General features: G+C 53.8%; 1 protein-coding gene across 2 annotated transcripts in view; it reads left to right on the top strand.

Annotated features, from left to right (window-relative positions):
- Positions 1 to 26,223, top strand: part of MID2 (midline 2) — a 51,794-nt gene that overhangs the window by 14,615 nt on the left and 10,956 nt on the right. For both annotated transcript variants that reach the window (XM_048959331.1, XM_048959330.1), the window contains exons 3-6: positions 19,737 to 19,832; positions 22,719 to 22,826; positions 25,423 to 25,571; positions 25,978 to 26,105. In XM_048959331.1, the coding sequence (XP_048815288.1) occupies positions 19,737 to 19,832; positions 22,719 to 22,826; positions 25,423 to 25,571; positions 25,978 to 26,105 (481 nt within the window). The remainder of the gene's footprint in view (positions 1 to 19,736; positions 19,833 to 22,718; positions 22,827 to 25,422; positions 25,572 to 25,977; positions 26,106 to 26,223) is intronic.

Here is a 26,223-nt window from a genome sequence, read left to right as displayed (position 1 = left end):
TCCAGTTACACAGCGTTTTCCCTTGGCAGAACGTTGGGTTTATGGCCTTTGGGGAATGCTTTCTTGCTCCAACCCCCAACGTTCTTGGTGTTTGATGTGTGCCAATGGGCTTATGGGAGGAGAGCCTTGGAAAGCACGCATCCTGCTCAGGAGTAACGGGGTGGATGGCAGCCATGGCCCCCAGGTCAAGCAGCAGCCCCGTGGGCTGTCCCCCACTTTGGGTCTCAGTCCCCCTGCTGTTCTGCACAGCTCTGTCGAGTTGCTTTGCACGTGGAATGATGATCAAGCACTGCAAAAATAACGAGAGCCATAATAATGAAGGAAGGGATTTAAGTGCATGCAAAGTCCAGCGTTGGCTTTAGCGGCCTCCTGTGCTGGGTGGGGGTATGATGTCTGTCAAACAGGCTTACGTGGGAGATGATGAGTTGAGCAGTTCAATTTTCTATTTCTGGACAAGGGGAATAATCTCTAATACATAATACTTCTTCCTTGCTGGAACAAGTCTGTGCCAGTCCTCGAGCTGCAGCCCTGCAGTTTTTCAAGCCAGTTTTGGTTCCCATCAGCCCTAATCTTCGTTGCATCCAGCCCTTGTCATGGGATGGAACAGCTTCTTGTTTTCCTTTTGTCACCAGATTTATTAGCAGTTCAGCTGCTTTCATGCTGCAGTTTTCTTTCTCACATCTCTCTGGAGGCTTCAGACTGGAATTCCCCATTGCTGCTCCTCGGTTCCCGCTTAGCGCCGCTTTTCCTCTCCTGCTGCTGCTGCTCTGCAGTCCAAACTCTTGCAGGACAAACTCAACGCGGGCGTTTTCCACCCCAGCACAGCACGTCTGTTTCCTGAAACAACTGCAAGCTGTTCTCATTTCAAGGCTTCTGTCTGACGGTAGCTGCAGGGGTGTGGGGCTGAGCTTCCGCTGCTTTGGTTCTGCCTGAATAGGTTTGCTTGGGGAAAATGAGAGTGGTCCCACCTTCCAAACGAAGCATGCCCAGCTGGGGGTTGCCAGGGCTTTGCCCAAAGGTGGGACAATACCCCCAGCTGGTTGATCTTGGCTGTTTTGTTGCCTTTTCCCCAAAACTCACAGCGCTGACCCCACGGCATCGCCCTCAGCTCTCCATTCCCAGTTCTGGTTATGGTTCCTGCCATTCCTGCCCCGCGTGGGTGCTGCTTACTATTCAGGATGTGTTTCATTCTGGGGCCTCATGAATATGCAGAGCGTTGCGTTCGCATGGCTCGCTTCGTTAGGCTGGGGAAGGCACTGCTCCTGTTGGCTGCGCTCAGCCGTTCCCTGCGCCTCCACTCGCTCACAGGACGTGTCCTGGGAGTTTCAGGGTCTTTCAGCAATTTGGAGGCTGGGTGATGTGCATGGGGATTTCTCAGCAGGCTCCAAGTCACGCTCTGAGATGCTGCATATTGCTGTTGTTGTCACATTAAGCCCTTAAGTAGGCGTGCAGGTGTTATTAGTGATTTCACCGTGACGGCTGGCATGTTGCTTTTTGGGTTTGTTTAGAGGAAAAAACTTGTAGTATCCTGTCAGCGGAATGGGCCTTGTGTAGAAACACATGGACCATAGCAGAGTGTGTGCTGATCAAAACCCCTCTGTGCTGGGACTGGAAAAGGACCTCAGGACCATGAGGTTGGAGAGCTGCAGAGCTCCTGCTCTGACCTTTCCTGCAGGGCAGCGATTCCAGTTGTGCCTTTCTGCACGCACCTTGTTTTGGTGGTTCCGAGGAGATGGGGAGAGCAGAGCCTCCTCGGCTGGCTTCCAGGCCTACAAAATCTTGCACCCTGTTGCTTTGCAGAGCTCCTGTTTCGTGGGTGGCTGCAGTGGGAGAGCCCTGTCCTCATGGGATGTCCTGGCTGCGTGGTGCGGGTGACAGCATTGAGCTGGCACCGTGCTGCTCTACAGCATGGAGCAAAGTAGTCACCACAAGTGAAGAGCAGAGATGTTTCTGATCAGCTCCATCTTTATGCATTCAGATCCTTCCAGTTGCATTCCTTTAATATGGGATGTGGTCCTGCCCAAATAGTGCTCCTGGGATGGGATATCTGGTGCCATCACCGCTGTCCCATCAGCCTGGGGCAAGCAGGGCTTCCCCCACTGTGCCCTGTGGACACACACGGGGTGCTGCAGCAGCGAGGGCTGAGTTGGAGCATTAAATGCTCTTAGCAATACATGATTTTTTTCCCCCCTGGGAAACCTGTTGGGAACCCCCCGTGCTCGTATGGGCATTGCTGATTTATGGGGTGCACCCACGGGCTGTGTGCAGGAAGGCGTGTGTCCTGCACGGCGTGCCAAAGCAATAAATCCAGATTCCTTCCATGCTGCTAGGATGGAAGGGGCTTTTGGGAACCGAACATCTGGCATCTGGAGGGGTCCAAGAGCAAACGTGCATGGGATGTCCTTTTGTGTGTGCTGTTTAATGGGGATGGTTTGGAAATAAAGGTCAGGGGCGAAAGAGAGCGCTGCGCTGCAGCTCTGCGTCCTGGGTTTGTGGTGGGGAGAGCTGAGGAGATCCAAAGTCTGATGTAATAAGCCTCAAGAAATGACCCCCGTTGGCCTCCTGGGAATGAATTCTGTCCTGTCCATGCGCTGATGAAGGGGATGTTTTAATGAGCTTTAAGGTAGCAGGGTAAAGGGTGTCTGCAGCGCGGTGTTAACGAGACCGAAAGCTCTTTGCAGTGCATGTTGGTAAACGCTCATCTTAAAATAACTGACCCTGAGTACTTCCATACTGCTGCAGTGCTGGGAGAGCGGGGTTGGGATTAGCAGTGGGTGGAGGCTGCTGGGTTTATTGGGTGTGAAAGAGGAGAGCTGGACCTCCTTAGGCAGCGGCTGCAGGCGGCGCTTTGGGCAGTGCTGGGGAAGCTGGAGTTCTGCAGTGGGGTCTGGAGATGCTCTATGGGGCCCATAACTCACTGAAACCCTCTGGGTGCTCTGCAGGTCCCCATTTCTTTCCAGCCACGTGTAGCTTCTGCACAAATTTCTTAGCAGAAGCTTCTCACTCTTGGTTCCTCCATGGGAACCCAAGCGAGTTGGGAAACAGAGCTTAGAGATGGCACTGGGGGAACAGAGAAGCCAGGATGGAGGGTGCCTGCCTAGGGCTGTGCCTGCAGCCTGAACCACTGACAGCTGTGAGGTGAGGACAGGTGAGAAGGGGATTTCTGTGCCTATGGGATGCAGAAGTGCAGCACCATCCATCCCTTTGCACGTGGTGCTCCCAAGGCTTGGGTGAAGTTCTTTCATGGAAATAAAACCCCCAAAAAAACCCCAGCCAGTTGGCTAGGCATACAGCACAAGCCAGCTGGCAGGAGCAGTGCTGGACTCCCAGCATAGGGCTGTTTTCTGGGCTGGTTCCCCACAGCTGGCCTGGGAAGCAGTCGTGCAGCTGAAATGGGTTCCCAGAGAGCAGTGCTGGCTCAGCTGTTTCCCCATGCAGTGCTTTGATCCGATGGGCAGAGGGGCTGTGAAGTCTTCACCTCCACAGAACCGTGGAGCTGGGGATCAGGGGATGCTGTTAGGGCTGCTTGTGGCTCTGGGGTTTGGGTCATGCCTTGAGCAAGGACAGGGCTGGGCTCCGGGAGATCTGCCCTCCCCAAAGCCTCTGTTGCCTTTGGGAGACTTTTGAGCAGGGAAAGAACTCACTCATTGCCTAGATTGCTCTGTTTCACTTCTTCAGGCTGTAGGTATGAGTGCTGTTGCAGTCCCCTTTCCTTTGTGTGCCAGCTGGACGCTGCAGCCCCCAAATTGTGGCTCAGCCCCAAACCTTTCATAGAGTTGTACCATGGTTTGGCTTGGAAGGGACTGGTGCTGAGGCCGGCTCCATCTGCAGGGCAGTGATGTCTCCTGAGCTCTCAGCTGTGTGGGGAAGACCTATTGATTCCCTTGACCTGCCTTTCAGATGGAGCTGTCAGCACTGGGGCCGAACATGATGTGCTGTTAATGATTTACTGTCTCAACTCTTTGTCTCAGCATCAGCCCGCTCACCTCTCTGGAGGTGAGGCAGAGGTCACAGCTCTGGGAGGGCACAGGGGGGACAGGATGCTGTCTGCAGCTTTGGATCACTTGCCAGCTCCAGAAAACAGCAAGAAATGGCACAGAGGGGCTGTGTGGGTGATCTTTGGGGTGCTCTCCATCCACGTGTCTCCAGGCAGCATTGAACCCAGAGTTCTCATAGTGCACAGTCTCACAGCCTTTCTGTTCCTCGTGGGGTTTTGGCATTCCTGGTGCTCCCCTGACTGCATCACAGCACATCCCTCCCCAGCAGAGGAGCAACTTGTGCTCATGGGCACATTTCTCCATAGCAGAGATGAGGCCCGTGCCCTGGGGATTTGTCTGTGCACATCATGCTGCCTCTGCTTGCTAATAGAGGGCCAGCCGAGATGCCCTCACCTCCAGAGCTTGGGGTGGCACAGCTCAGCCATGCCAGGAGGGCTCTGAGCCCATTCACCCTCCCACCTAACAGTGCTCCTTTCTCAAAGCTGCGATTTTTGTTTTTATTTTTGCATTTGACAGTGTTCCTTGTCAGCCCCAGCAGGAAACGTGTTTGGGACCAGTTGGGAAACAGAAGGGGAAAAAAAAAAGAAATGTACCAGAAGGTTTTTTTGTTTCTTTGATCTATTTCTTCTCATTTTTTATCCTCACAGAAGCGCAGCGAGAGGAGGAGTGCTCTCCTGCAGCGTGTTTGCTGTGCTCTGGGCAGCAGAGGATGGCACCAGCTGTGCTTTGGGGGTGAGCGTTGGTCCCAGGCAGATGTTGAGGTGTTCCAATCAGGCTTAATTAGTGCCCCACACACGTGCGTTGGTGCCACACAGCAGCTTGTGGGACAGTAAATCACTGCGCTCCTGTAGGGGTGCCCCAGCATCTCACTGTTGGGCTGGACTCGATGATCTCTAGAGGTCCCTTCCAACCCCTACAATTCTGTGATTCTGTTTGTCTCAATGGAAAGCTTGCAGTGTGGAGGTGGCCACTCCTGCTCTCTCCCTTTGCTCGTGGTGTGGGATGGTTTATCCTGAAGCTGCTCTCTGTGCCATCCCATACAACCCAAACCCAACGTGCTGCTGTTGCTCCCACCTGGCACAGAGCGGCCGGTGCTGCAGGATGTGCTGATGGCAATGCAAAGCAGGCACAGAGCGAGGCTCTTGTTGTCCAGACAGCTGCTGGCACCATCCAGAAGGGGTTTGTGACTCCGGGTTTTGCTGCTTTGGGTCTCCCCTTTGCTGCTGCACAAGCACAATTGCTTTGGAGCAGCTCCGGGTGGAGAGCTCTTTCTCTTTCTCAGCTTGTAGAGCTGCTGAGCTGAAAGCCATGACTGTACTTGTGCCTTCCCAGGGGCTGTTTTGGGCACAGGCTCTCCCTCTGGGCTTTGCTTGAGCTTCAGAGCTCAGCACTCACAGCTGAAGTGCTGCATCTTCCAGCAGAAGACATTCCTCGATGGTGGGATTGCAGTCGTTATCCTCACTCCTAGCCTGCCATCCCCTCTCCTCCCTGTTTGCATCCTGCATTCTCGTGCTTTATCTTCTTACCCCCACATTTTGCCCTTTTACCCCCACGTTTCAGCCATTCCTGCAGCTCCTTTGCAGATGCTGGCTGGAAGGCGCATCCTACTGAGAGCAATGTTTGCTGAGTGCTGGAGTGAGGGGCTTTGCAGGGCAGCACCCCACTGCCACAAGCAGTGCCTTTCTTGGTGTTTTTGGAAACATTTTTTGAATGTAGAGGTATAAGGGGACAGTGCTGTGCACAGGGCCAGGCCTGGAGGTGGCAACAGCTGTTGGGTTTGTGCGCTTTGGCCCCTTTCCTTTACTCCTCAAGGAGCCTCTCCCCTCAGAAGAACAAAGCACCAGCTGCAGGGAAAAAAGGGCAAAATGGGGTTTTGGGTTTCCCTTGTAAGTTGTCTTTGTTTAACCCTGGGTAATCCTTCCTGGCCAGCTGAGGGCTGTGTCACACCTCCAGCATCCGCCGGTGGGGGTTATTTAGCGCTCAGTGCCGGCTTCTCTGAACATTGTACCACATCTCCAGTGAAGAATCCAAATAAGATGCTAATGGCTCTGGTTTCAATGCCCGTGACAAGGCCTCTCATGGAAGATGTATGTTTGCAGACAGCCTTGCCAACACATATATTAGCAGCGTCAGAGGGAACAAAAAGTTCCCCTTCGCAAAGATGAGCTTGGTCAAGCAAGATGAGGAGACCGGGGGGGAGAAACGGAGGAGAGAAAAGGAAACCAGAGAAAGGTTTTCTCTTTGTGGAGGCCTCTGCCAGGAAGATCAATGTGGTGGTTTTGTTATTGTGTCCTCGACACCGCTGCATTTTGAAAGGAGCCTTTGGAGTCGCTTGGGAATGTGCAGGAAGGGAGCTGGGAGGGGGCAGGGAGCACATGGGCCGTGCCAGCATTTGCCTTAATGTAATGCACTGCTACGTGGCTTGGGGTGGGATGTAGCATTAGGGTGCCCCATGGCCCCCAGCCCTGATCCCCACCCGTATCCCACTGCAGTCATCCCTCTGGTTAGGATCTGCCCTGTGCCGGAGCTCCTGCACTCCCACCCCTCACGAGAGAGCTGCTTCCAGTGGGGCTTTCTGCTTGTGCTGTTGGATGAGAGAGTGCCCCATCTTTCAGAAAGGGTTTAAAAGAAAAATAAAGCCTTGATACTTTGTGGTTTTGCAGGTTTAGGGGCTGGGAACAGCCAGTGTTGGAATTCCAATAACCACAACGTTCTGGCTCCGTCTCCACGTGGGAAGGCTATAGGTGGCCCTGTGCCCTCTTCCACCCTGGGTACCCCCTGGGTCTCTGTGGACTGGGGGACTCGTGGGTCAGCCCAGAGGACAACAAGGGACTGGCCACTGGCACAGGCAGCTGTGGGAAGCACAGCCCAGGGATGAGCAGTGATATGGATGAAGCTGGGGCTGCGCTGTGCAGAACTTGGGACTGGGCTCCGTGCTGCAGGGCTCACAGCAAACAACCAGCAGTGAGCAGGGAGCAGCACGGAGCCTTTGTTTGTTTTCTGAAGCGCTCGGTGTTTTGCAGCCAGCCTCGTGACCGGCCCAGCTCTGACTCACAGCTTGGCACCCGCTGCATCCGCACGCTGTCTGCCCGTCCATCCACTGCAAGCAAAGCGTGAGCTTTGGGCTGCGGTGCTGTGCTCCCCTCTCTGTCCTGCTCTGGTTTTGCAAAGGAAGCGTTCCCTGGATTGCAGCGATCTGCAGCTTGCTAGAGATCAACTCTAGGAGCAGCTAAGTTTGCAGAGGGCGATGCTGCGGGATGCAGCGGGAGCGCAGCGCTGTGATTTGCATTCTGCCCAGCGCAGCTACGTGTCAGCTCAGCAAAAACAAAGGGAGGTGCTGTCATTTGCTTTCTATTCATTTCCACCCAGGCCTGGTTTTCATTGAAACGATAGGAGCCAAGCGGCGCTGGAAAAACATCGCTCTTGAAGCTGCCGACTTGCCAAGCAATAAAATAAAGAAGTCTGTTTTTGAGCTGGTGTGTCCTGCAGAACAAGCAGGGCGTGCTCTGTGCCATGCTGCCTGCAGCAGAGCACTGCAGCACGCTCAGCAGCTGCAGCTCAGGGCTGCGCTAACCCTGCCGTGCCATCCCAGCAGAACTCTTGGGAATGAGCTGGAGGAAGGCAGAGGTGATTGCTTTGCAAAGAGAGGGAGACAGAAGTCGGGTTTCTAAAGGAAATAACCAAGATTTTGAGGGCAGTGCATAGGGCAGGTGTGAGCAGCCTGAGCACCAGCCCTGGTGATGCCCACCCTCACATCCCATGCGTTGTGTGGGGAGTTTGTGGGGTTTGTTTTGTTGGGTTTAGCGTTTCGTTGGCTTTTGCAGCCTCGAAACAACAACAAATAAACAGCAGAGGGAAAAGGCGTGCAAAAGGCACAGGGTTCTGCTGCTGCTCTGTCTGCACAAGGAGTTAAAGAAGTCAGTTTGCCCCGAGGCTGAGTTTGTGCTGTGAGTCTATCTCAACATCTCCCTCTCCGCTTTAACAGTCTCGCTGCGGCGCGGAGCGTAAGCAACAGATCAGCCAAAATCAGCCCATCCCGCTCGGCGCTGTGTCTGCTTCCAAGAGAAACTCGAGGGTTCTCCTCCTCCTTTGCAAGCAGCAGGACAGGAGCTGCTGCTGGCTTTCCCATGGCTGTGGCCCCAGCAACCAGGTGCTGGGTGGAGGCTGGAGCATCCCCACAAGCACGCTGCTGGAGCATCCCCAAGCCAGCGCAGCTGGAGCACTCCTGCTGGAGAGGGATAGAGCGCACGGTGAATCCCCCAGGAATCCTGACCGTGACTTTCAAGCACTGGGGAGGTGGAAAAGTTTCCCTGTGCAGCTCACAAGGAGGAATTTGGGCTGCGTTGCTCCTTCCTTGGTGAATGCCTGATGTCGGGGCTGCGCGGTGAAGCAGAGCAGTGAAAACGCTTCCCTGTAAGCACTTACAGCACGTCTCACTGTTTGTCTTCAGGTTATTAAAAGAGAAGGCAGTTGGCTCTGTTTCCTTCCAACGAGCTGTTCAATAGAGCGATTTAAATCTAAAGCAAACACAACTGTGAGGGCTGAGCGGTGACAGAGGCTGTGAGAACATCTCAGCCACCCTCGGGGTGTTGGAGCACGCTGAGATTGGGGGCTGCGCTGCTCAGCGCTGGGTTTGCCATGCAGCCTTACTGCCCTGGGCTCTGGCTCTGCTGCAGCACTGCTGGAGGGAGCGAGGCTCCAATGCAGCAGGCTCTGGGGTGTGAGGGGAGGATGGTGCGTGGGTGAGGTGGTGCATGGAAGAGTTTGGTGCGAGGGGAGTTGTCTCAGGTGCAAAGGAAGGACAGCACGGGTGGAGGATGGTGCATGGAGGAGATGGGATGTGGAGTTCTGTCCATTGCGTGGGGAGTGCTCTGCAAGGGGAGGACAGTGCGTGGAGAAGACAGCATTTGGAGCAAACTGTGCTTTGAACCCTCTGTGGTGCGTGGGGCACGGGGAGAATGGTGCAAGGAGAGGGCAGTGCATGGGGAGGACAGTGCAAAGGGAGGATGGTGCATGGATGTTGCAAGGGGAGTCCTCTTCAGTGCAAGGGGAAGACGGTGTGTGGAAAGGGCGTTGCCTGGAAAGGATGGTGCACAGAAAGCATGGTGCATGGAAAGGATGGTGCACAGAAAGGATGGTGTACGGAAAGGATGGTGCATGGAAAGGATGGTGCACAGAGGAGACATGCAGTCTGTGGCTGGCAGGGTGTCAGTGGGCAGCTCTGGCTGTCCCAAGCAGGACTGAGCCTTGCTGAGGGATGAATGAAGCCCTCAGGGCCGTTCTGCTGCTCCCTGTGTTGGCCTTAGTGCCCACTGACAAACAGTGGCAAGGTTTGGGGATGCCTTTCCAAGAGTGATCCTGATGTTTTGTGACAATTAATCAGGCTATTTATATCGCTGTAATTAGCTACGTTATTAATATTATCAAGGCACCACAGTGCTAATTATATGTCTGCTTAACATGTGCTATCAGTGCTGTTTAAAATCCAATGTAATTCTGCTTGACATTATCCCTTCCATTAGTGTTATTTGTTGTGTGCTGCAGAAGATAATGCAGTGCCTCTGCTCATGGCAGTGCTGATGCCACTAGCTGTCCCCACGTGCTTTTGAGAATGATGCCACTGAGTGATGCTGCTGTCCTGGGGATGCTGTGCTCTCCATCTTTGGGGTCCCCTGCCCATCAGGGGCTGCTTTGGAAGGAGGGGGAAATCCTGCCCATGTGAATAAAGGAAGTAGGGCTCTGCATTGGGCTCGTAGGGTTCCTGTGCGTTTTTGCCCCATCAAGAGCTTTAATATGTAATATTTGAGAAGAAATACGTGTGAGGAGCCTGGCTTTAAGGAAACTTTCCCTTCCCTTTTTCCCTTCGCAGGGCTTCTCCTCTCCCAACCGAGCTGGTGTGGGACATGACACTGACATTTTATGGCCAAGATGGAGGCCATCCTCAGCCATTGGTTGTTCTTTTTGGGAACTGCATCTGGCCACGTGCATCCCACAAACATCTGTTGGTCTTTTCCAACCTTAATGACTCTGTGATTCTATCCCTTTCCTGCAGCCAGGCTGCGGCACTCTGGCATCCTCCTGCTGCCCGAGGAGGCTGCAACCAAGGGAAAAAACCCTTGCATATCAGGGCAGGAATTGAGGTGTGTGTTGTCTGCGTCCCTCCCCTCAGCCTGCTCTCCCATTGCACCGTGAGGCGGAGGAAACAGCTCATGGATGTGTGCAGGAGCTGGAGCAATGGGGGATTGAAAGCCAGCTGCTGCAGTGCTTGATTGTCTCGTTTGATCCTGCAGGCTGGGAGCTGAGCTGTTTCAGGGCACACTGAGCAGGGAGGCCCTGAGGAGCAGCTCAGTTGTGTTTTTCATCTGCAGGCAGCTCAATGTCCCTGCACAGCACGAGGTGCTGCAGGAGAGGGGGGGGGGTTCAGAAAATGGGGCAGAAAGGGGTCAAGAGGAACTCAGGGCTGAGATTTAAATGTCTTTATTGATGTATCTGAGTATATAAAGGGAGCTTATGGACAGAATGGAGAGTGACGTTGTACGTGATAGGACTGGTTGGGTATCTGGGACAATTTCTTCTCCGTAAGAGTGGTCAGGTGATGGAATGGGCTGCCCAGGGAGGCGGTGGTCACCAACACTGGAGGTGTTGATGGGATGTTTAGGTGTGGTATTGAGGGATGTGGGTTAGTGGGGGAATATTGGAGGCAGGTGGATGGTTGGGTTGGGTGATCTTGGAGGTCATTTCCTACCGTGGGGATTCTGTGGTTCTAGGACAAGGGGGAATGGCTTTAAACTAAAAGGAAGGAGGTTTAGGCTGGAGACAAGGAGGAAATTCTTCATTCTGGGAGCAGCGAGGCCCTGCACTGCTGCACATGGGTGCCTCATCCCTGCAGGTGCCTGAGGCCATGGGTGGGCTGTGAATGGGTGGGGGGCACCCAGCCCATGGATCGGGGCTTCCTTCTGGGGCTTCTCATTGAGCTCCTCGGTGTGAAGCTGCCTTTCTGTCCATCCTTGGGGACTGAAGGCTGTCGTCCCTCCTCAAGGAATCCCCCCCTCACCATCCTCATTTGCTCCCAGCTGTTCAGGCTGTTGCTGACCTGCTGCACAGCCCTGCTGCCTGCAGTCGTGTCCCAGCCTCACAGAACACGCGACCTGGAGAGCAAACGGCCCGGAGATGCAACTTATGCTATTATTACCGATTAATATTTCAGATTAAAAGCGTGTTCTGCACTATTTTGGCTTGGTATCACTGAACGATGGGACGTGGTCATAGCACAAGTCAGCCCCCCCCCCCCCCCCCTCCCGAAATTGATTTCCTCACCATCATTTGCCGTCGACCTCTGACGCGGTATCTTTCTGATCTCTGCAGAATTCAATCCAATTTCTGCAATGATTTGAAATGCAGGAGCTTTAGCTTCGCTTTGAAGCTAATTTTGTACTTGTAATTCAAAGCATATCACCCCCTTTGGTCAGGTGCAAATTCTACTCCTAATTCATTTCATGCGTTTCGTATTCTGGTTTTGATAGGCTGCATTTCAATGCAGCTCTGCGGATCAGGCAGTGTGTGCTACAGGTGCCATCCTGAGCATTTGGCGTTGCAGGTTTTCCTCGTTGCATGTTCAGGTTTGGTGTTTCAGCCCTTTAAAAGCCACCATTCGTTTGGAAAATTGGAAGATGTCGTGTGATTTCAAGATTCAAGCCATGCACTGCGCCTTGCAAAATGGCCACTGGGTGATTTTGTACCATCTTTGGGTGCAGACCTTTGAGACTCAGGCAAGAGCCTGCTATGATTTTATATGCTTACCTATTACAACTTCTGCTGAGGAAGGAATCACAGGCGCTGTGTTATTAATCATTCAGTCGTGAAAATGAAATAGGTATGCTAATGTATTCCTGTACAACTGCATTCTCCAGTTTCAAGAGGGTAAATGCAAGCGTGCTTCTGCCTAATGAAGCTCTCATAGCTGTGAATCACGCTGAGATCTTCAGGAGGTGGGGGTGAAGGGAGGAGCAGCTCTGGAAGCCACCAGCAAAGTGCTGGGAAGAACCCAAATTATGCTGGTGGAACTCCATGGTCTCCCTCTGTCCGATCTGGAGCTTCAGCTCTCCAAGTAGTTTAATTCATCACAGCCTTACAGACCAGTGCCTGCTCTAACAACCCATCCCACTCCCTTTCCCTTTCCCTTTCCCTTTCCCTTTCCCTTTCCCTTTCCCTTTCCCTTTCCCTTTCCCTTTCCCTTTCCCTTTCCCTTTCCCTTTCCCTTTCCCTTTCCCTCTTTCCCTTTCCCTTTCCCTCTTTCCCTTTCCCTTTCCCTCTTTCCCTTTCCCTTTCCCTTTCCCTTTCCCTTTCCCTTTCCCTTTCCCTTTCCCTTTCCCTTTCCCTTTCCCTCTTTCCCTCTTTCCCTCTTTCCCTTTCCCTTTCCCTTTCCCTTTCCCTTTCCCTTTCCCCTTCCCCTTCCCTTTCCCTTTCCCTTTTCCTCTTTCCCTTTTCCTCTTTCCCTTTCCCTCTTTCCCTTTCCCTTTCCCTTTCCCTTTCCCTTTCCCTTTCCCTCTTTCCCTTTCCCTTTCCCTTTCCCTTTCCCTTTCCCTTTCCCTTTCCCTTTCCCTTTCCCTTTCTCCCTTTCCCTTTCCCTTTCCCCCTTTCCCTTTCCCTTCTCCCTTCTCCCTTCTCCCCTTTCCCCTTCCCTTCTATTCCCTTCCCTTTCCTTTTTCTTCCCCTCTCCCCTCCTTCATCTTATCTCTCTTTCTCCTTTCCTCTTCCTCTTCCCTCCCCTCCTCTCCCCTTTCCCTTCCATTTCTCTCCCTCTTCCCCTTCCCTTTTCTTTTTTCTTCTCTTTTCTCAAGGTCAGGGTTTTTTTTCTGTTGCTTCTAATTTCTGCTATGAGTTCCTTGCTCTTCTGCTAACATTCCTCTCCATCACGGTTCTGCCTTCCACCACGATTGCACTTTTCATCCCAGTTATATTTTGCCTTCTCTCTCCTCCAAGTTTGAACCCTTTAGGACCAGCCCTGCCCGTGTCCCCCACTGCTGAAGCCATCGAGATCCCCCTGTGCTATTCCATTTGTCCCTTTGTAGACTTCCCACAGTTCCTCCTTGAGTTTTCTCCTCGTTGGTTTGTTATTCCCAATGTTCCCTATCACTGTTTGTCAAGCTTTTTGCCCTGCAAACCCCCATCAGTGCATGAGCCCCTCACACAGCCTTAGCAATGTTTTTAAGGGCTCTTCATAGCCATGCCATTATCTGCAGCGAGCCTCGTTAACGTAATTGCGCTGTCATTAGTGAGCCCACGAGGACTTGGCATTCTCTGCAGCTGGCTTCCACCCACCTGCCCTTACTTTTTTAGCAGGGCAACTTCTAAGTCGTGCCTTGTCTCTTCCTACCGTGTATTCATACCCATCCTTCAAAGAGCGCATCTCCCGTCCCACCAGTGCCTTATTCCTCGAGGTTATACATATTTATGGGGATGAAGCTGTGTTGTCTTCCTCCTATGCTTTGAAAGGAGCTTTGTTCCCTTTTGGCTTCAAAGCCAGCAGCAGCATGGTGCTGCTAGCAAAGCCCCGCTCCTATTTCATGGCTGACAGTCCTTCCTCGGCTGTAAAGCAGCGCTGCTTTCTCAGGATCTGATCTATTGCTCAGCTTTGTCCTCTGGCTGTTCCTTTGCATTCAGCAGAGGGCCTCCAAAGCCTCGGCGCGTTCTGGTCTCTAATCCCTTTCCCATGTCCGAGATTGTTAATCCATATTATGGCTGTGATTTGCTGTCCCTTGACGTTTCTGCCTTCCAAGGTCGGGCTGCCAGGGCTGCTGCACGGCCAGCTGTCGGCTGGGGCTCAACCAGCATGGCTGGGTCCAGTGGAGAGCATCCATCCTGGTGTGCTGAGCTGTCACACTGCACTGCTGGGACACGGTGCACTGAGCCCTTGGCCTCAGGTGTCCTGAAAGAACCCAAGGACACAAGCCCTCTATCTCTGGTGCATCTTCCAGCAGCATCAACTCCAAGAGGTGAAATTCCTGTTCCCTTGCAACTCTTGCCCTGGGGAGGGTGTGCAGTGCGTCGCTTGGTTGGAAGGTCCCCTTCTTTTTGCTGGTTTTGCAGGGGTATACTTCTGATGGAAGAGGAGTTCTATGGAACTATTCTAAGCATGCACAAACTGCCTTCTATTTTCCCAATTTTGAATTGATCAGCATGGGTTCAGTCTTCCCAGCCTGGATTCCTTTGCTGGATATGTCTGCATCCGAGTCAACCCTTCCTCATCCAATGGAGGGCCGTGCTTTTGAAACACATTTTCCTTATTACTTCTTGACCTCTCAGATCCCCAACCCAACCCCAGCCCACCCCACCGTGCCCATCCTCGTATCCTTCAGTGCCACATCCCCATGGCTCAGGAGCACTCCCAGGGATGGTGACCCCAGCACTGCCTGGACAGGTCAGGTCGGGTCATTCCCACCCTTCTCCATGTTAGAATGGGTCAGAAGTGAAAGAAAACGCTCATTTCAAGCTGCTAAAAAACCCACAGTTGGGCAAAACCTTCTCTTAAGCACGCTGTCCTTGCACAGAGGGCTCCCAGCATCACCCCTTGCTCCCTGTGCTGGGTTTGAAGAAAGTGAGGAGAAATTATTCATTAGAAGTACATTTCTGGCAAAAAGGCATCGCTTGGAGCGACGGAAACCTTTTCTTTCCACTCTGCCTTTTTAAAGCAACAAATAAAAGCAGCAGAAGGTAAACAAATAAGCTCAGGCCTCACCGTGGCTTGGGAATTTTTACATCAAATGTAGCAAATTTAATAAGATGTCTGAAAAACGCATCCTTTTAGGTTGAAAAGCACACAGGCTGAACCGGGGAGCGAAGTCTTTCGGCGTGTATTTAAGTAGGACAGCTTAAACAACCCGATCGTGGCAACATGGCTTCAGGAATAAAAAGGGGCTTTGTCACAGTCAGGATGAATTTAATAAAATATTTAAACAATTTTCAACAGTGCTGCGGTGATACAGAAAAAAAAACCACCCTGATATTATCCAGTAGTAGAAGAATCGCTTTGAAAAGATTAAAGAGTGTAAACATAGAAGGACCTAAATAAACCCTATGCGCTTTGGTGCTGTTGGATGAATGTTTGTCAGGGGAGCCTGGTAGAGCCTCGTTAACTCCCTCGTTAGCATGGTTTTAGGCTGGGAGGGGAGGGAAGCAGTGGTGTTAGGGGGAGGGATGTGGTCCAACCCGCAGCCATCCTTGCTGAGGACCTGGTTGAGGATGGGGATGAAGCCCTCAGGGATGCCTTACCCTCCAGGCTCGTCTCTGTGGGCTCTTTTTTCTCTTCGGGTTGAGGAGGCTCTGGGGATCGGTGACCCTTGAGGCGGCTCCAAGAGGCTGAGGTGGGTGATGGGTCACCTTGGAGCAGCCCATGCAATGGGAGGCAGTGGGATGCCTGCTGCAGGTGCCGCAGTGCTGCCCCAGGCTTTGTGCCAGGATGGTCCCCCAGGAAATCCAGACTTGTTGGGCTCTCCACCAGCTCTTGTTCTTCCTAATTCTCCATTCATCCGTAGCATTTTATGGAGCTGTCGCATCACCGCGCTCCAGCGGCCACCATCACACCCGATTTGGCAAAACTCACCCTCCACCATGGCAGCACCCCACCAAGCTGTCACCCCATAGCAGAGGGCCACCAGCTGCCTCGTTCTTGGCCTTCTTCTCCTTTTTAGGAGAACAGGTCAGCGTGGCTCCCTGAAAAGCATCTCCTGGCAGCCAGAGGTCATCCATCACACCGCGCTCATTCCTCGTGTCCCCGTGGGGAGAGGACGGCTCGTGCCAAGGACTGCAGGTGTGGGGGCTCTTATGGGATCACTGCCTGGAGGAATGTTTTCAGAAGGAAAGTCCCTGTTTTTCTTAAGCATCACAGGGAGAGAAAGAGCAAACAGGGGAAGTGCACGGCTTGGGGATGCGCACGAAGCAGCCAGACGGCAGTCCTTGCCAAAAAGATGCTTCTGACCGAGTCTGCAAGTAATCAGCCGTGTCGGAGAAATGACAACATTCAACTATCTCATGTGATTTTTGTTCTTCCCCTTGGAACCGTGCATGCAGCTTTCATTTACCAGAACAGCCAGTTCTCCCCGCACCGTTCTGCAGGTTGTGGGGTGAGATGAGCAGAACCTCTTTGTGGTGTTCTCAGGGTTATGGGGCCAAAGGGTGAGATTCTGGGAGGAAGCCCCGCTTGACAAGCAGTGAATTTTGTCCGTGGCCATTTTTATATCTCGTGTGTTTAGTCAGGAGCGTGGAGCAAGAGAGCAAAACTCTACGTGTGTATGAGTGCATTGGTAGAGGTTGAAATCCTGCTGTTGTCTGCAGGGATGGAGTGCTGCAGAGAAGTGGGGTCAGACTGGGTGGCTATAAGTCCATGCCCCATTCCTTTGGGGCCCAGCAGAGCTGTGGCTGCCATTCTTGAGCAGTGCTTTGCTTGCAGGAGCACGTTGCATTTGCAGAAAGCATCATGGAAAAGAAGGATTGGGATAGTGGATATTCTCGGAACTCGTGGGTGCTGCCAGTGGCGTTGTGGGGCTCTGAGAGTGCTGAGCCATGGGAAGGCTTCAGAAGTGCAAATGAAGCTGCTGGCAGTGCTGGCAGCCCAGTGTTATGTCCTTCTGTCTTTCCAAGCCAGCTGCAGTGTTTTCGAGCTGCCTTCAGCCCCATCTGCAATCCTCTTCAGCAGCACTTCCCTTCCTGACCTCCAAAATGCAGATCTTGCATGAAGGAAGAGAGGAATTTCCTGAGCAGGGTGAACAAGCTCTGCTCTATGGGAAGAGCTCTCCTTTATCAGAGAGCCCCTATGAAGTGCTGGGCGCTCCCTTATGGGACAGTTGGAAGGTGGAAACTCACCCTGCTGTCTCCTTATGTGATGGCCTTGGGGAAGTTGGGATGGCAGTGGGTTTCTCATGTAGGAGAAGCCTGGGTAATGCTGTCTGAGAGCTGGGGACAGGGCTGGAGCATCTCTGTGGCACCTGTGGGGTCTGTAGGGCTGCAGCGGGGCTGATGGGGAGGGAGAGTTGTGCAGCGCTATCATAGGCTGAGCCAAAGGGATGGTGGTGAGCTCAGGCTGAAAGCACCAAGCCAGCCCAATCCCATCTGTGCAGACAGGCTGGGGGATGCCAGCTTTGGGGTGGGATCTTCACTGGGTGGGTTTGTGGGAGCTGCTGAATCACGGCCTGAACCTCGGATTGAGCACCTGAGCAGAGCCCTGGGAGCACAGGTGAAGGCATTCTGTGCTACTGGAAGGGATGGAGCCTGGCTGCACCTCTCCTGGACCCATCTAAGAGCTGACTGCCAGTGGGGAAGGATCTCTGCTGGAGATTGCTCCTCTTGGAGTCTTCTCAGTGGGCCCAAGGATAAGCTCTCCATCCATTCTTCTTTAGTGTGATAACCTGTTTAGCCTGACTTTCCTCTATATTTCTTAATTATACCATCTGTACATTCGTTGGTTATACAGTGGGACAGCCAGCACTCTTCAATGCCATTAGAGACGGTGACAAGACTTTCACCAGAACAACGGCTTCGTTTTCTAGGTCAGCCCTGCTGGTTGGGGCGATGGCGGGCACGGAAAGCTGGCATTTCCTTTCAGCTTTTACCAAGGCCATGTTGCTGCAAAGTGACTTAAAATGCATTAGTGTCACAATGCAGGAACTGCACACAGCAGCTCGGCGGCGGCTCTCTGTCACTCGTCCTTGTGTCTGCTGAAATTCCCCTTAGCAGAGAGGCAGCCAGCTTGCTGCTCATATTTCCCCCCTGGTTTTATTATATATTTTTCTTTGCTGGGTGTTGGTTGCAAGCATCACATTGAGGAGATGGACTGCTACCAGCATTTCGGACTAAACATTGCACCCAGTGCTCATGTGGGGAGCAGAGATGAGAGCAGAGCGTGCACTGAGCAGACCCTGCGCTCTGCATCCTGATGGCTCATGGGGGAAGCATTTCCCATCTGCACCTTGGTGTGCACACATGGTTTGTGTTTGTGGTGCACAGAGGGAGGGGGGCAGGGCCGTGTGTCCCACTGCAAGCAATTATAAATGAACAAGAGCAACAGCACTACTGTCCTGAAATAAATCATTGAGCAAATGCTCTCTGCTTTTGGCTGCTTCTGCGTGAAGACAAATGTGGAAACCCAGCCCTGGTGCAAGGCAGGTCCATGTGGTTGCTTCCCGTGCCACCTTGTTGAGCTCCCTGCCCATCCCACTGGGCTGGCTGCAGTTGGGCATCGCTGCAGCAGGAAGGGGTTTGCTGCCTGCAGGGTCCTTGCTGTGCTTGCAGCCTGCCTTCTCCCCTTGTGCAGTGACTTTGGCTCAAGGATCCATTCAGTGGTGTTCCCTTTTCTCTTTCTCATTTCTCCCAGTTGTAGGGAAACCAAATCTTCTACCTTTCGAGCCAGAAGGTGGATGTGTGGGGAAGTGGTGAGTGCGCTGTGATCCAATTAAACGAACCCCCTGTAATTGCTGTAATTTCTGTAATGCCTACAAAACAGCCAGCTGGTGCAGCCGGAGCTCCTAGCACGTTGTTGAACAGAAGGAGAAGGTTGCACCTCCACACTCAGGCAGGTGTGCCAGGGGAGGGATCCTGCAGAGCAGGCGTGCTGCTGGGCTGCTCCCCCCTCCCCAGTGCCCCCTCTGCCAGCGTGAAATCAGCTGCAATTTCAAAGCTGAAACATCAATGCATCCTCGTCGGCGATGAGGGAGATAATTAACGAGTGGGATGCTCGGTGAGGTGACGTTTGATGATGCAGAGCTGCGAGGAGAGGTGGTGGTGGAGCTGATAGCAGCTGGCTCTTGCATTATCGCTGCAGCACTGCTGTGCAGAGCGCTTTCAGCTCAATGAAGGCACCCGGAGCTGCACTGCTGCCTCTTTCAGCCTGTCTTTCAGCATTGTGCTTTACCAGCCACTGGCTAGCAATTTGCAGGGCTGTGAGTGAGCTGGGAGTATTTTAGGAGCCAGTGGTTTTCAGGAATGAGTGCTTTGCCTGTGCTTTATGACTATGATTCAAGCTGCCTTGGCTAGCTCGCCCCCAAATTACCCGTGCGTGCAGATGTTTATGGGTCTGCTGGAGCCGTGGTGGAAGCCTCGGGCTGCACTTTCTTGCTGGGTATGAATAAAACACTGCAGGGATCCTCTCTCAGCCCTGGAGTTTCAAATATTAATAGGCTATCGCTTTCACGACAAGCAGTGCAACAGGTTGAGAGCGCTTTGCTGGGAAGCGTTTCCTCTTAGTGAGACCACGTATTTTAATGGCATGGCAGTGTTGCTTGAATTATGGATACCCCAAAGTGCTGGTCCACTGCATGTCCACGGATAGAGGTGTCTTTGCTCCATCCTCTGTCATCACTGCATGGCTGCACAGCCCAGTGAGCACAGAGCAAAGCGCGGTGTGGGCAGCCTCATCCTTCCTTCAGCCCTTCATCTCCATCACCAACTGAAGATGAGGAGGGGTGGAGAATTGCAGCTGTTCAGTCCCTACAGGCAGACTTCCCAGCTGGAAATCGAGGTTGAAAAGCTCCTTCTACCCTTCTGAAAAGGCAGGGCTTGCTAGCAAGGGTTGTCCAAACTCTGCTGGGTTTTGAGCAGCCTGTGCACAAAGTTAGCCAACACTTTGCTCCCTCTGGCAGTGTGTTGGGTGATGTGTGGTCTGGTTTGCTGGATGCAGTCCTCCCACTTCTCTCATCTTGTTTTGTCGTCTTTTCTCTCTCCATCCCTGGTTTTCTGGACCCGCAGCAAACCCTGGAGACAAACCTCACCAACCTGGTTAAACGCAACAGCGAACTGGAGAACCAGATGGCCAAGCTGATACAGATCTGCCAGCAAGTGGAGGTCAGTGAGCACAGCGTGTGGCACTGGGGAGCACAGCTCAAGGCAGGGGGGTGTGCAGCATTGCTCCCACCTCCCTTGCACAGCAGTGGGACCGTGGAAGGGGTGGGATGGGCTGTGAGGGTTGGTGGGAGGCATTGCCTGCACCGTGCCACTTTGGAGAGGGCAGTCCCAAATGATGGAAAATTCCACATGGATCTGTAGGGTGGGAAGGGGGAGGTGCTGGTGTGACTGTGAGCTGCTGGGAGGAGATCTATAGGCTCTGTTGCTTTGTATTTCTATGTGTTCCCATAGCCTGTAGTGTCCTCCTGGGGTCAGCTGTGTTCCCGTTTCATCTGGAGCTCAGTTGGGATCTGATGGGGGCTGAAGTGCTGAAAAAATATTGGCTGCAGCATCTCAAAGAGCAGAACCTGGACATCTGTCCGTCCCCCAGCTGGCCAAATGCAGTCATAATCATGGAACCAAAGTTTCTGCAGGTGCAGGCGAGGATGCAGTGTGAAGCCTACAGCTGCTGGCAGGGATCTGGGTGCTCAGGGGTGTGCTCTCACCTGGGGGATGATGTGGACTGCAGCAGGTCAGGAGCAAAGCCAGGCAGCTTGGAAGGGGACAAGGACAGAAGTGCTGGGAGCATCTGAGCACACAGTAGTGATCCTCAGCACTCTGGGAGTGCAGTGCAGCCCTCACCTGTGGCACAGGGCTGGTGTTCCCATCGCTGGGAAGAGCCTTCAGCCCCTTTGGATGGAGGAGGTGCTGCAGTTTTGAGTCTCTCATCCTCTGAACCTCAAGGGTTGTTGTGCTCACCCTCCTGCAGACAGCCCATCCTCTTGTCTCTGTTGTGGCCTCGCTTTCCTTCCTGCTCCCAAACAGAGGCGGTGTGCCTCCCCGCATCCTTCCTGCTGTCAGGACAGTGATTGTGATCTCCCCTGCTTGCTGGGGCCAAAGAGCAGCGGTGGGGCTGATGGCAGCAGCACACGGAAGGGCTTTGTGCAGGGATTACAGGAGAGCGCTGATGGGAGAGAGGAGATCACCTTTAATCCCACCAAAGAAAGGGGCTTGGCTGACCTTGCTGCTTTGACCACTTGATCTGCAAAGCCCCTCGTGTTTGGATGTACGCTCAGGCATCTCTTGTTTGTATTTGCAAGGGAGCTCCGTGCCAGCCATGCTTCTTGGCTACAGCTGCTGGGCAATGTGCTCCCATGAAACCTTCGGCAGGAAGAAGGCAGCAATGCCTCGCTGTTGTCCCGAAGTACATACATCAATTAATAGCAAATTCATTTGCAGCTTTGTTTGCTGAAGTGATACAGGAGAGGGGCTGTTGCAATTAATTACTTCTTAATGGGCCATCGATTTTTTTTTTAATTGTTTTTATTTTTTTTCAGTTGCTGAGTTGAGCAGCAGGTTCCTTAAACCTTCCCAGGGAGCGAAGGCACCGATCTGCTGCAGGGATTGCTGCTGCAGGGCCAGGGGTTTTGCCAGTGCTGTGGGATGATGCAGGAAGTGCTTAAGGCAGTGTGAGGGGAATTTGCTTCAATCTCAGTCATTGCAGTGGGCCCCGGCTGGAGATTGCAGCCCTGGAGCTTCCCACATGCACTGCCAGAGCTGCCTCACCATCCAGGGAGCTGGTGGGGGTGTGGGTGTGCAGGAAAGCATGTGGGGATGTAGGAAATGGGGATGTGGGAACAATGCAGGGATGTGAGTACAGACACACAGGGCTGCAGGGATGAGAGTATGCAGGATGTGGGGATGTGCACATACAAGGATGCAGGGATGCTGCGTGCACCATCTGGAGTCACTTCCCCACAGTGTCACACACGGGGGGAGGGGGGGAAGAAGCTTTTGCTTGTGGAGCTGCATTTTGCTCCTCACCATCTGCAGCTCAGAGATGGGGCTCTGCCTCTCCTCCATCAGCACTTTCTACAACTGCCTGCCATGCTCAGGACCTCTCCCTATGGAGCTGAGGCACAGGGAAAGCACTCTGGAGGGAGAGGGGGGGGGGGTAGGTCTGCATGGGGCTGGGATCCGTATTGTGCTCCTGGGGAATTCAGGGATGTGGAGCTCTGATTGCTCCACTGCCTTCCTGCTGCTCTGAATCCTAGGTTTGATTCCCACCCCCCTCCACTACCTTGCAGCAGATTTTGAAGATTATCCTGTTTTTCTCAGCTCAGTTATCCTCGCACACCGTCAGCTGTCTCCCACTTGGCCATTGCATAACCTGCTGGCCAGCTTTAAAAAAAATAAAAGATCTTGTAGCAAATGTGTTTTGTTCAGGGATGGCTGCAGAGTTCTCCACTGTTGGAGATCGCTCTGAGAGCACAATGTGAAGAAAACCTGTTTCTGCCCTGCAGTTGGCTGTTTAATTGGCTGGGCAGCAGGGCTCGGGTCCCTGCCTCAGCTCCCTGAAGGCCTCGTGCTCCCAGCGCTGCTGGGCTTCCAGGTGGGAATGTGGACACGGGGGGAAGCTCATGGCTTTGTTCCACTTCCTCGCTGCTTTGGTTGGAATGAAGGCTGCAGCTCTATTGCTGCAGGTGGGGAAGGAAAGCTGAGGGGAGAGGGCCCTTCCTGGAGCTCCTTGCTGAGCGTAGACGTGGCCAGGGCAGTTCTCCAGCCACAGGCTTTAAACTGTGACAGATCCATTCCGTGGGTTGTATTCCTACCATCAGTGCTTGGGTCTGGGAGGTGTCACAGTGCAGGAAGCTGTGCTGGGTGCTCACTCCATTCTCCCTTTTGGTGCAGTGGTAGTGGGAGCTGCCAGAGGGGCTCACATCCCGTTTCCTATCCCAGCTGATGGAGCGTGGCCACCTGCGGTCCCTGGTCTTTATTCAGAGCGCAGTGCCCTGTAGCGGCACCCCGGCAGCTCCAACCATGCATGCTTTTGCTTTCCCTGCCCAGGTGAACACAGCCATGCACGAGGCCAAGCTGATGGAGGAGTGCGACGAGCTGATGGAGATCATCCGCCAGCGTAAGCAGGTCATCGCCGTCAAGATCAAGGAGACGAAGGTAAGCACTGCATGAGTCCTCAGGGCTCCTCCTGCAAGCACCAAGCTTGCACAGTCGCTTGCATCAGCCCAGACAGCTTCCTCAGGGCTTTTCTATCACTGCACTGCTGATATAATAATGTAGAATTAATATTTAAGGGCCATCCCAGCCCTGCGCTGCATTGTAGCCCTAGGCAAGTTTTCCTGCCTTTCTGAGCCTGGGTATCCATTGGGCTCCCACTCTGTGCACCCATTGCAGCACCCAGAGCTGAGCTGTGCTGCTTGTCCTGCCTGGAGCATCACCGCTCCAGCACTGGCTGTCTGCACACAAGGGCTGGGGATCAGCTCACCCCACGTGCATCTGTGCAAGAGCCAGTGTTGCCCTCGGGCGCTGTGGACCCTCTTCTGCAGGGGTGGAAGCTTGGAAACGTGTGCTTTTATCCCAGCCACTTCAGGAAACATATTTTATGTAACGGTGCCTTCTGCTGGTCCATCTGTCTGTCTGCCTCTCACTTCCCACCCTCTCCCCCGAATGCATTTTGACCACGCTGTCCAGTTTCAGGCAGAACGCTGGCACTCAGAGCTGGTTTTTCCTCCTGGTTGGTTTCTGGGGAGAACAGAGAGGCTCTGATGTGTTGCCCCACACTGGCAGCAGGAACTCAGCTGCATGTGAACTCAAAGCAGTGAGCTGGTGCCTGAGCAGCTGCAATTCCAGCGCCGTTGCTGCACGTGTGTGATGTGGGGCAGTGTGAGAGGATGGCTGTTTGGCAGTGGGTGAGCTGGGAGCGCAGCACAGCCGCTGGGAACCCCTGCATGGTGCTCCTTGTGCATCCCTGGGTCTCCCAGCATCTCTGCTCTGAGCTGCTCGGGATGGGAGGTGTGAGAGACGCGGTGGTTTCTAAGCAGCCTTTCTCAGGAGCCTGAGCTGCAAGCAGTGGAGAATTTAACAAGCACAAAAAAAAGAAAAGCAGAGAGAGCTGGGGCTGGTGGCTGCCTGGGAATGCTCAGGCTGCACAGCGAGAAGCAGTGTGCTAAATTACCTTTGAGTTCTCCACTTCTGGGCTGCTCTTCCCAATGAGAAGCCCAGCACAGAGCGTGGGTGGCTGCTCGCTCCGCAGACAAACCCCTCTCTTTTACAGTGGAAAAAGCATCAGCTGTGCAGGGAGGCAGCTTGAAGCGATGCTCACCTAACAGCAGCCCCTTTCCTCCCCCCTGCAACCTTTGCCATCAGGGACTTACAGACATGTGGGTACTGGTGTCCCTGGGGAGGCTGTGAGCTCCTGGGGCTGCAGTGCAGGTGGTGATGCCGTGTGGGGACGCATCCCCGTGCACCAGAGCTGCTCTGCCTTCAAACAGCACAGACCAGAGCTGCAGTCCGAGGCTTGTGAAGCTTGAGAATCCCCAGAGATGAGCGCTGCGGGCTCTGCTGTGTGCTGGGATGTGGTCAGAAGGAGCTGGTGCCTGGGCACGCCATCATAGCAAGGGCCGGGGCTGGTGCTGTGCTCTCTCCTCTCTTGAAGCTTGTCTTTTCATTTCTCTTTTGGATGATTTTTATTTTCCACCAAGGCTGGTCTTAAAACAAACCACCCCTCAGCCTGCTGAGCCCCAGCAAGCCTCCCTGCCTGCCCTGTGCAAACAGCCCTTCGGAGCCATGCCTGCCTGCCGCTAGCTGAGGCGAGCCCCCTGGCCTCCCTTTCCTCAACTGAAGCAGTTTGAAGCCTATCTGCTGGCTTCCCACCCCCATGCTGTCTGTCTGCAGCTCACACAGTGGTTCTGGAGCTGAGAACCCACTGCTCTGTGAGAGGCCTGGCTATCAGCATCGAATCAGTGGGATTTGCAGGCTGGGGATGCAGTGACAGCGCTGACACCTGGGAGAGCAGCTCCAGCAGCTGCTGTCAGCTGCCAGCACTGCAGCTCGGCTGCTTGACAAGTCCCAGGCACTGTGGGCATGGACTGACAGTGTGCTGGGGGGGCACGGGGTGATGCAGCAGAATGAGGGGGTTATCATTAAAAGATGAAAAACGGGATGAGGGATTGATGTCAGGATGAGCAGTGCAGAGCACCAGCTGTGCCCGGGGGGTGGGACGGCTGTGGGTGGGCACAGGGAATGGGGATGGACCTCCAGTCTTGTGACTGGCTCATTGCCTGCTCTAATTCAGTGCGCCCTACAGAAACGTGAGTGCTGCAGCCCGCGAGCGATGCCAGGGATGAACACTGTTCCTACAGCTCGGTCCTTGCTGCATGCTGGGGATTTCTAAGGGGTTTTCACTGAGCTTCTCCCCCATTGGTTCTTCTGAGAACTGACATTCGGTTGGGTTTCTCTGTTCCCTTGAGCACCCGTGGTACTCCCACGAGATGTGTCACCAAGCCTGTTGTCTTTGTTTCTTCCTTTGTGGCTTGCTTGGTGCTGTCTGTCAGTAAATACTCCCCAAGGAGCCCCATAGGAAAGAGACCGAGTGGTCAGAGGGTCCTGGAGTGGGTCAGCACTGCGCAGGACTTGTTGGGATACCAGTGGGGATGGAGCAGAGGCTGCTGTGCCCTATGTTACGGTGCAACACTGGCGCTGCTTTCCCATCCATCCAGCTGAGCACCACCGCCTTGCTGTGCTCACCCCACAGGTGATGAAGCTGAGGAAGCTGGCCCAGCAGGTCGCCAACTGCCGGCAGTGCCTCGAGCGCTCCACGGTCCTCATCAACCAAGCAGAGCACATCCTGAAGGAGAATGACCACGCTCGCTTCCTGCAGACAGCCCGGAATGTGGCGGAGAGGTGGGTGGCAGCCTGGTTGCCTCACTGCTGTGAGATAGCCTGCAGTGATCCCACTGTGTCCCCCGAGTGCTGCCCTCGGATAGCACTGCTGGTGGTGGCAGGGCAGGAGCTGCGTGGCACCTCTGAAGGGTGCTGAGGGATGCAGCCTGGCTCCCCAGTCAGGCAATAGCAGTGAGAGCACGGATGTGGGGAGAGCCAAGCTGGGGCATGGGGATGGGACCCCCAGTGATGGGCCCCCAGCTCTATGCCCTGTCCCTGACACTCCACTGGGTGTCGTGCTGCATCACCTGCTGTCCCCTGCTGCCATGCCGTGTCACTGTGGGGCTGCTCGCCCCGTTCCCATCAGCCGGGAGTCGGGAGCAGAGTGCACCCCGATGCGGATTGATGGGCTCTTCTCTCCTTTCAGGGTCGCCATGGCAACTGCATCCTCTCAAGTTCTGATACCAGATATCAATTTTAATGACGCCTTTGAAAACTTCGCCTTGGATTTTTCCAGAGAGAAGAAACTGCTGGAGGGGTTGGATTATCTCACCGGTGAGCACAGGGACACGTAACCCCTGCTCTGCCCCCCAGCACTGCCTCTTTCCCCCCACCGAGGGCTGGGAGGGGGGATTTTAAACCGGGTCAATGGTGGGTCATAGCAGAGCAGAAG

The sequence above is a fragment of the Lagopus muta genome, chromosome 13, assembly GCF_023343835.1.
Source record: "Lagopus muta isolate bLagMut1 chromosome 13, bLagMut1 primary, whole genome shotgun sequence".
In the NCBI taxonomy this organism is placed as follows: Eukaryota; Metazoa; Chordata; class Aves; order Galliformes; family Phasianidae; genus Lagopus; species Lagopus muta.
The sequence above is the reverse complement of the archived record's forward strand: the minus strand, read 5'-3'. Positions and strand labels throughout refer to the sequence as shown.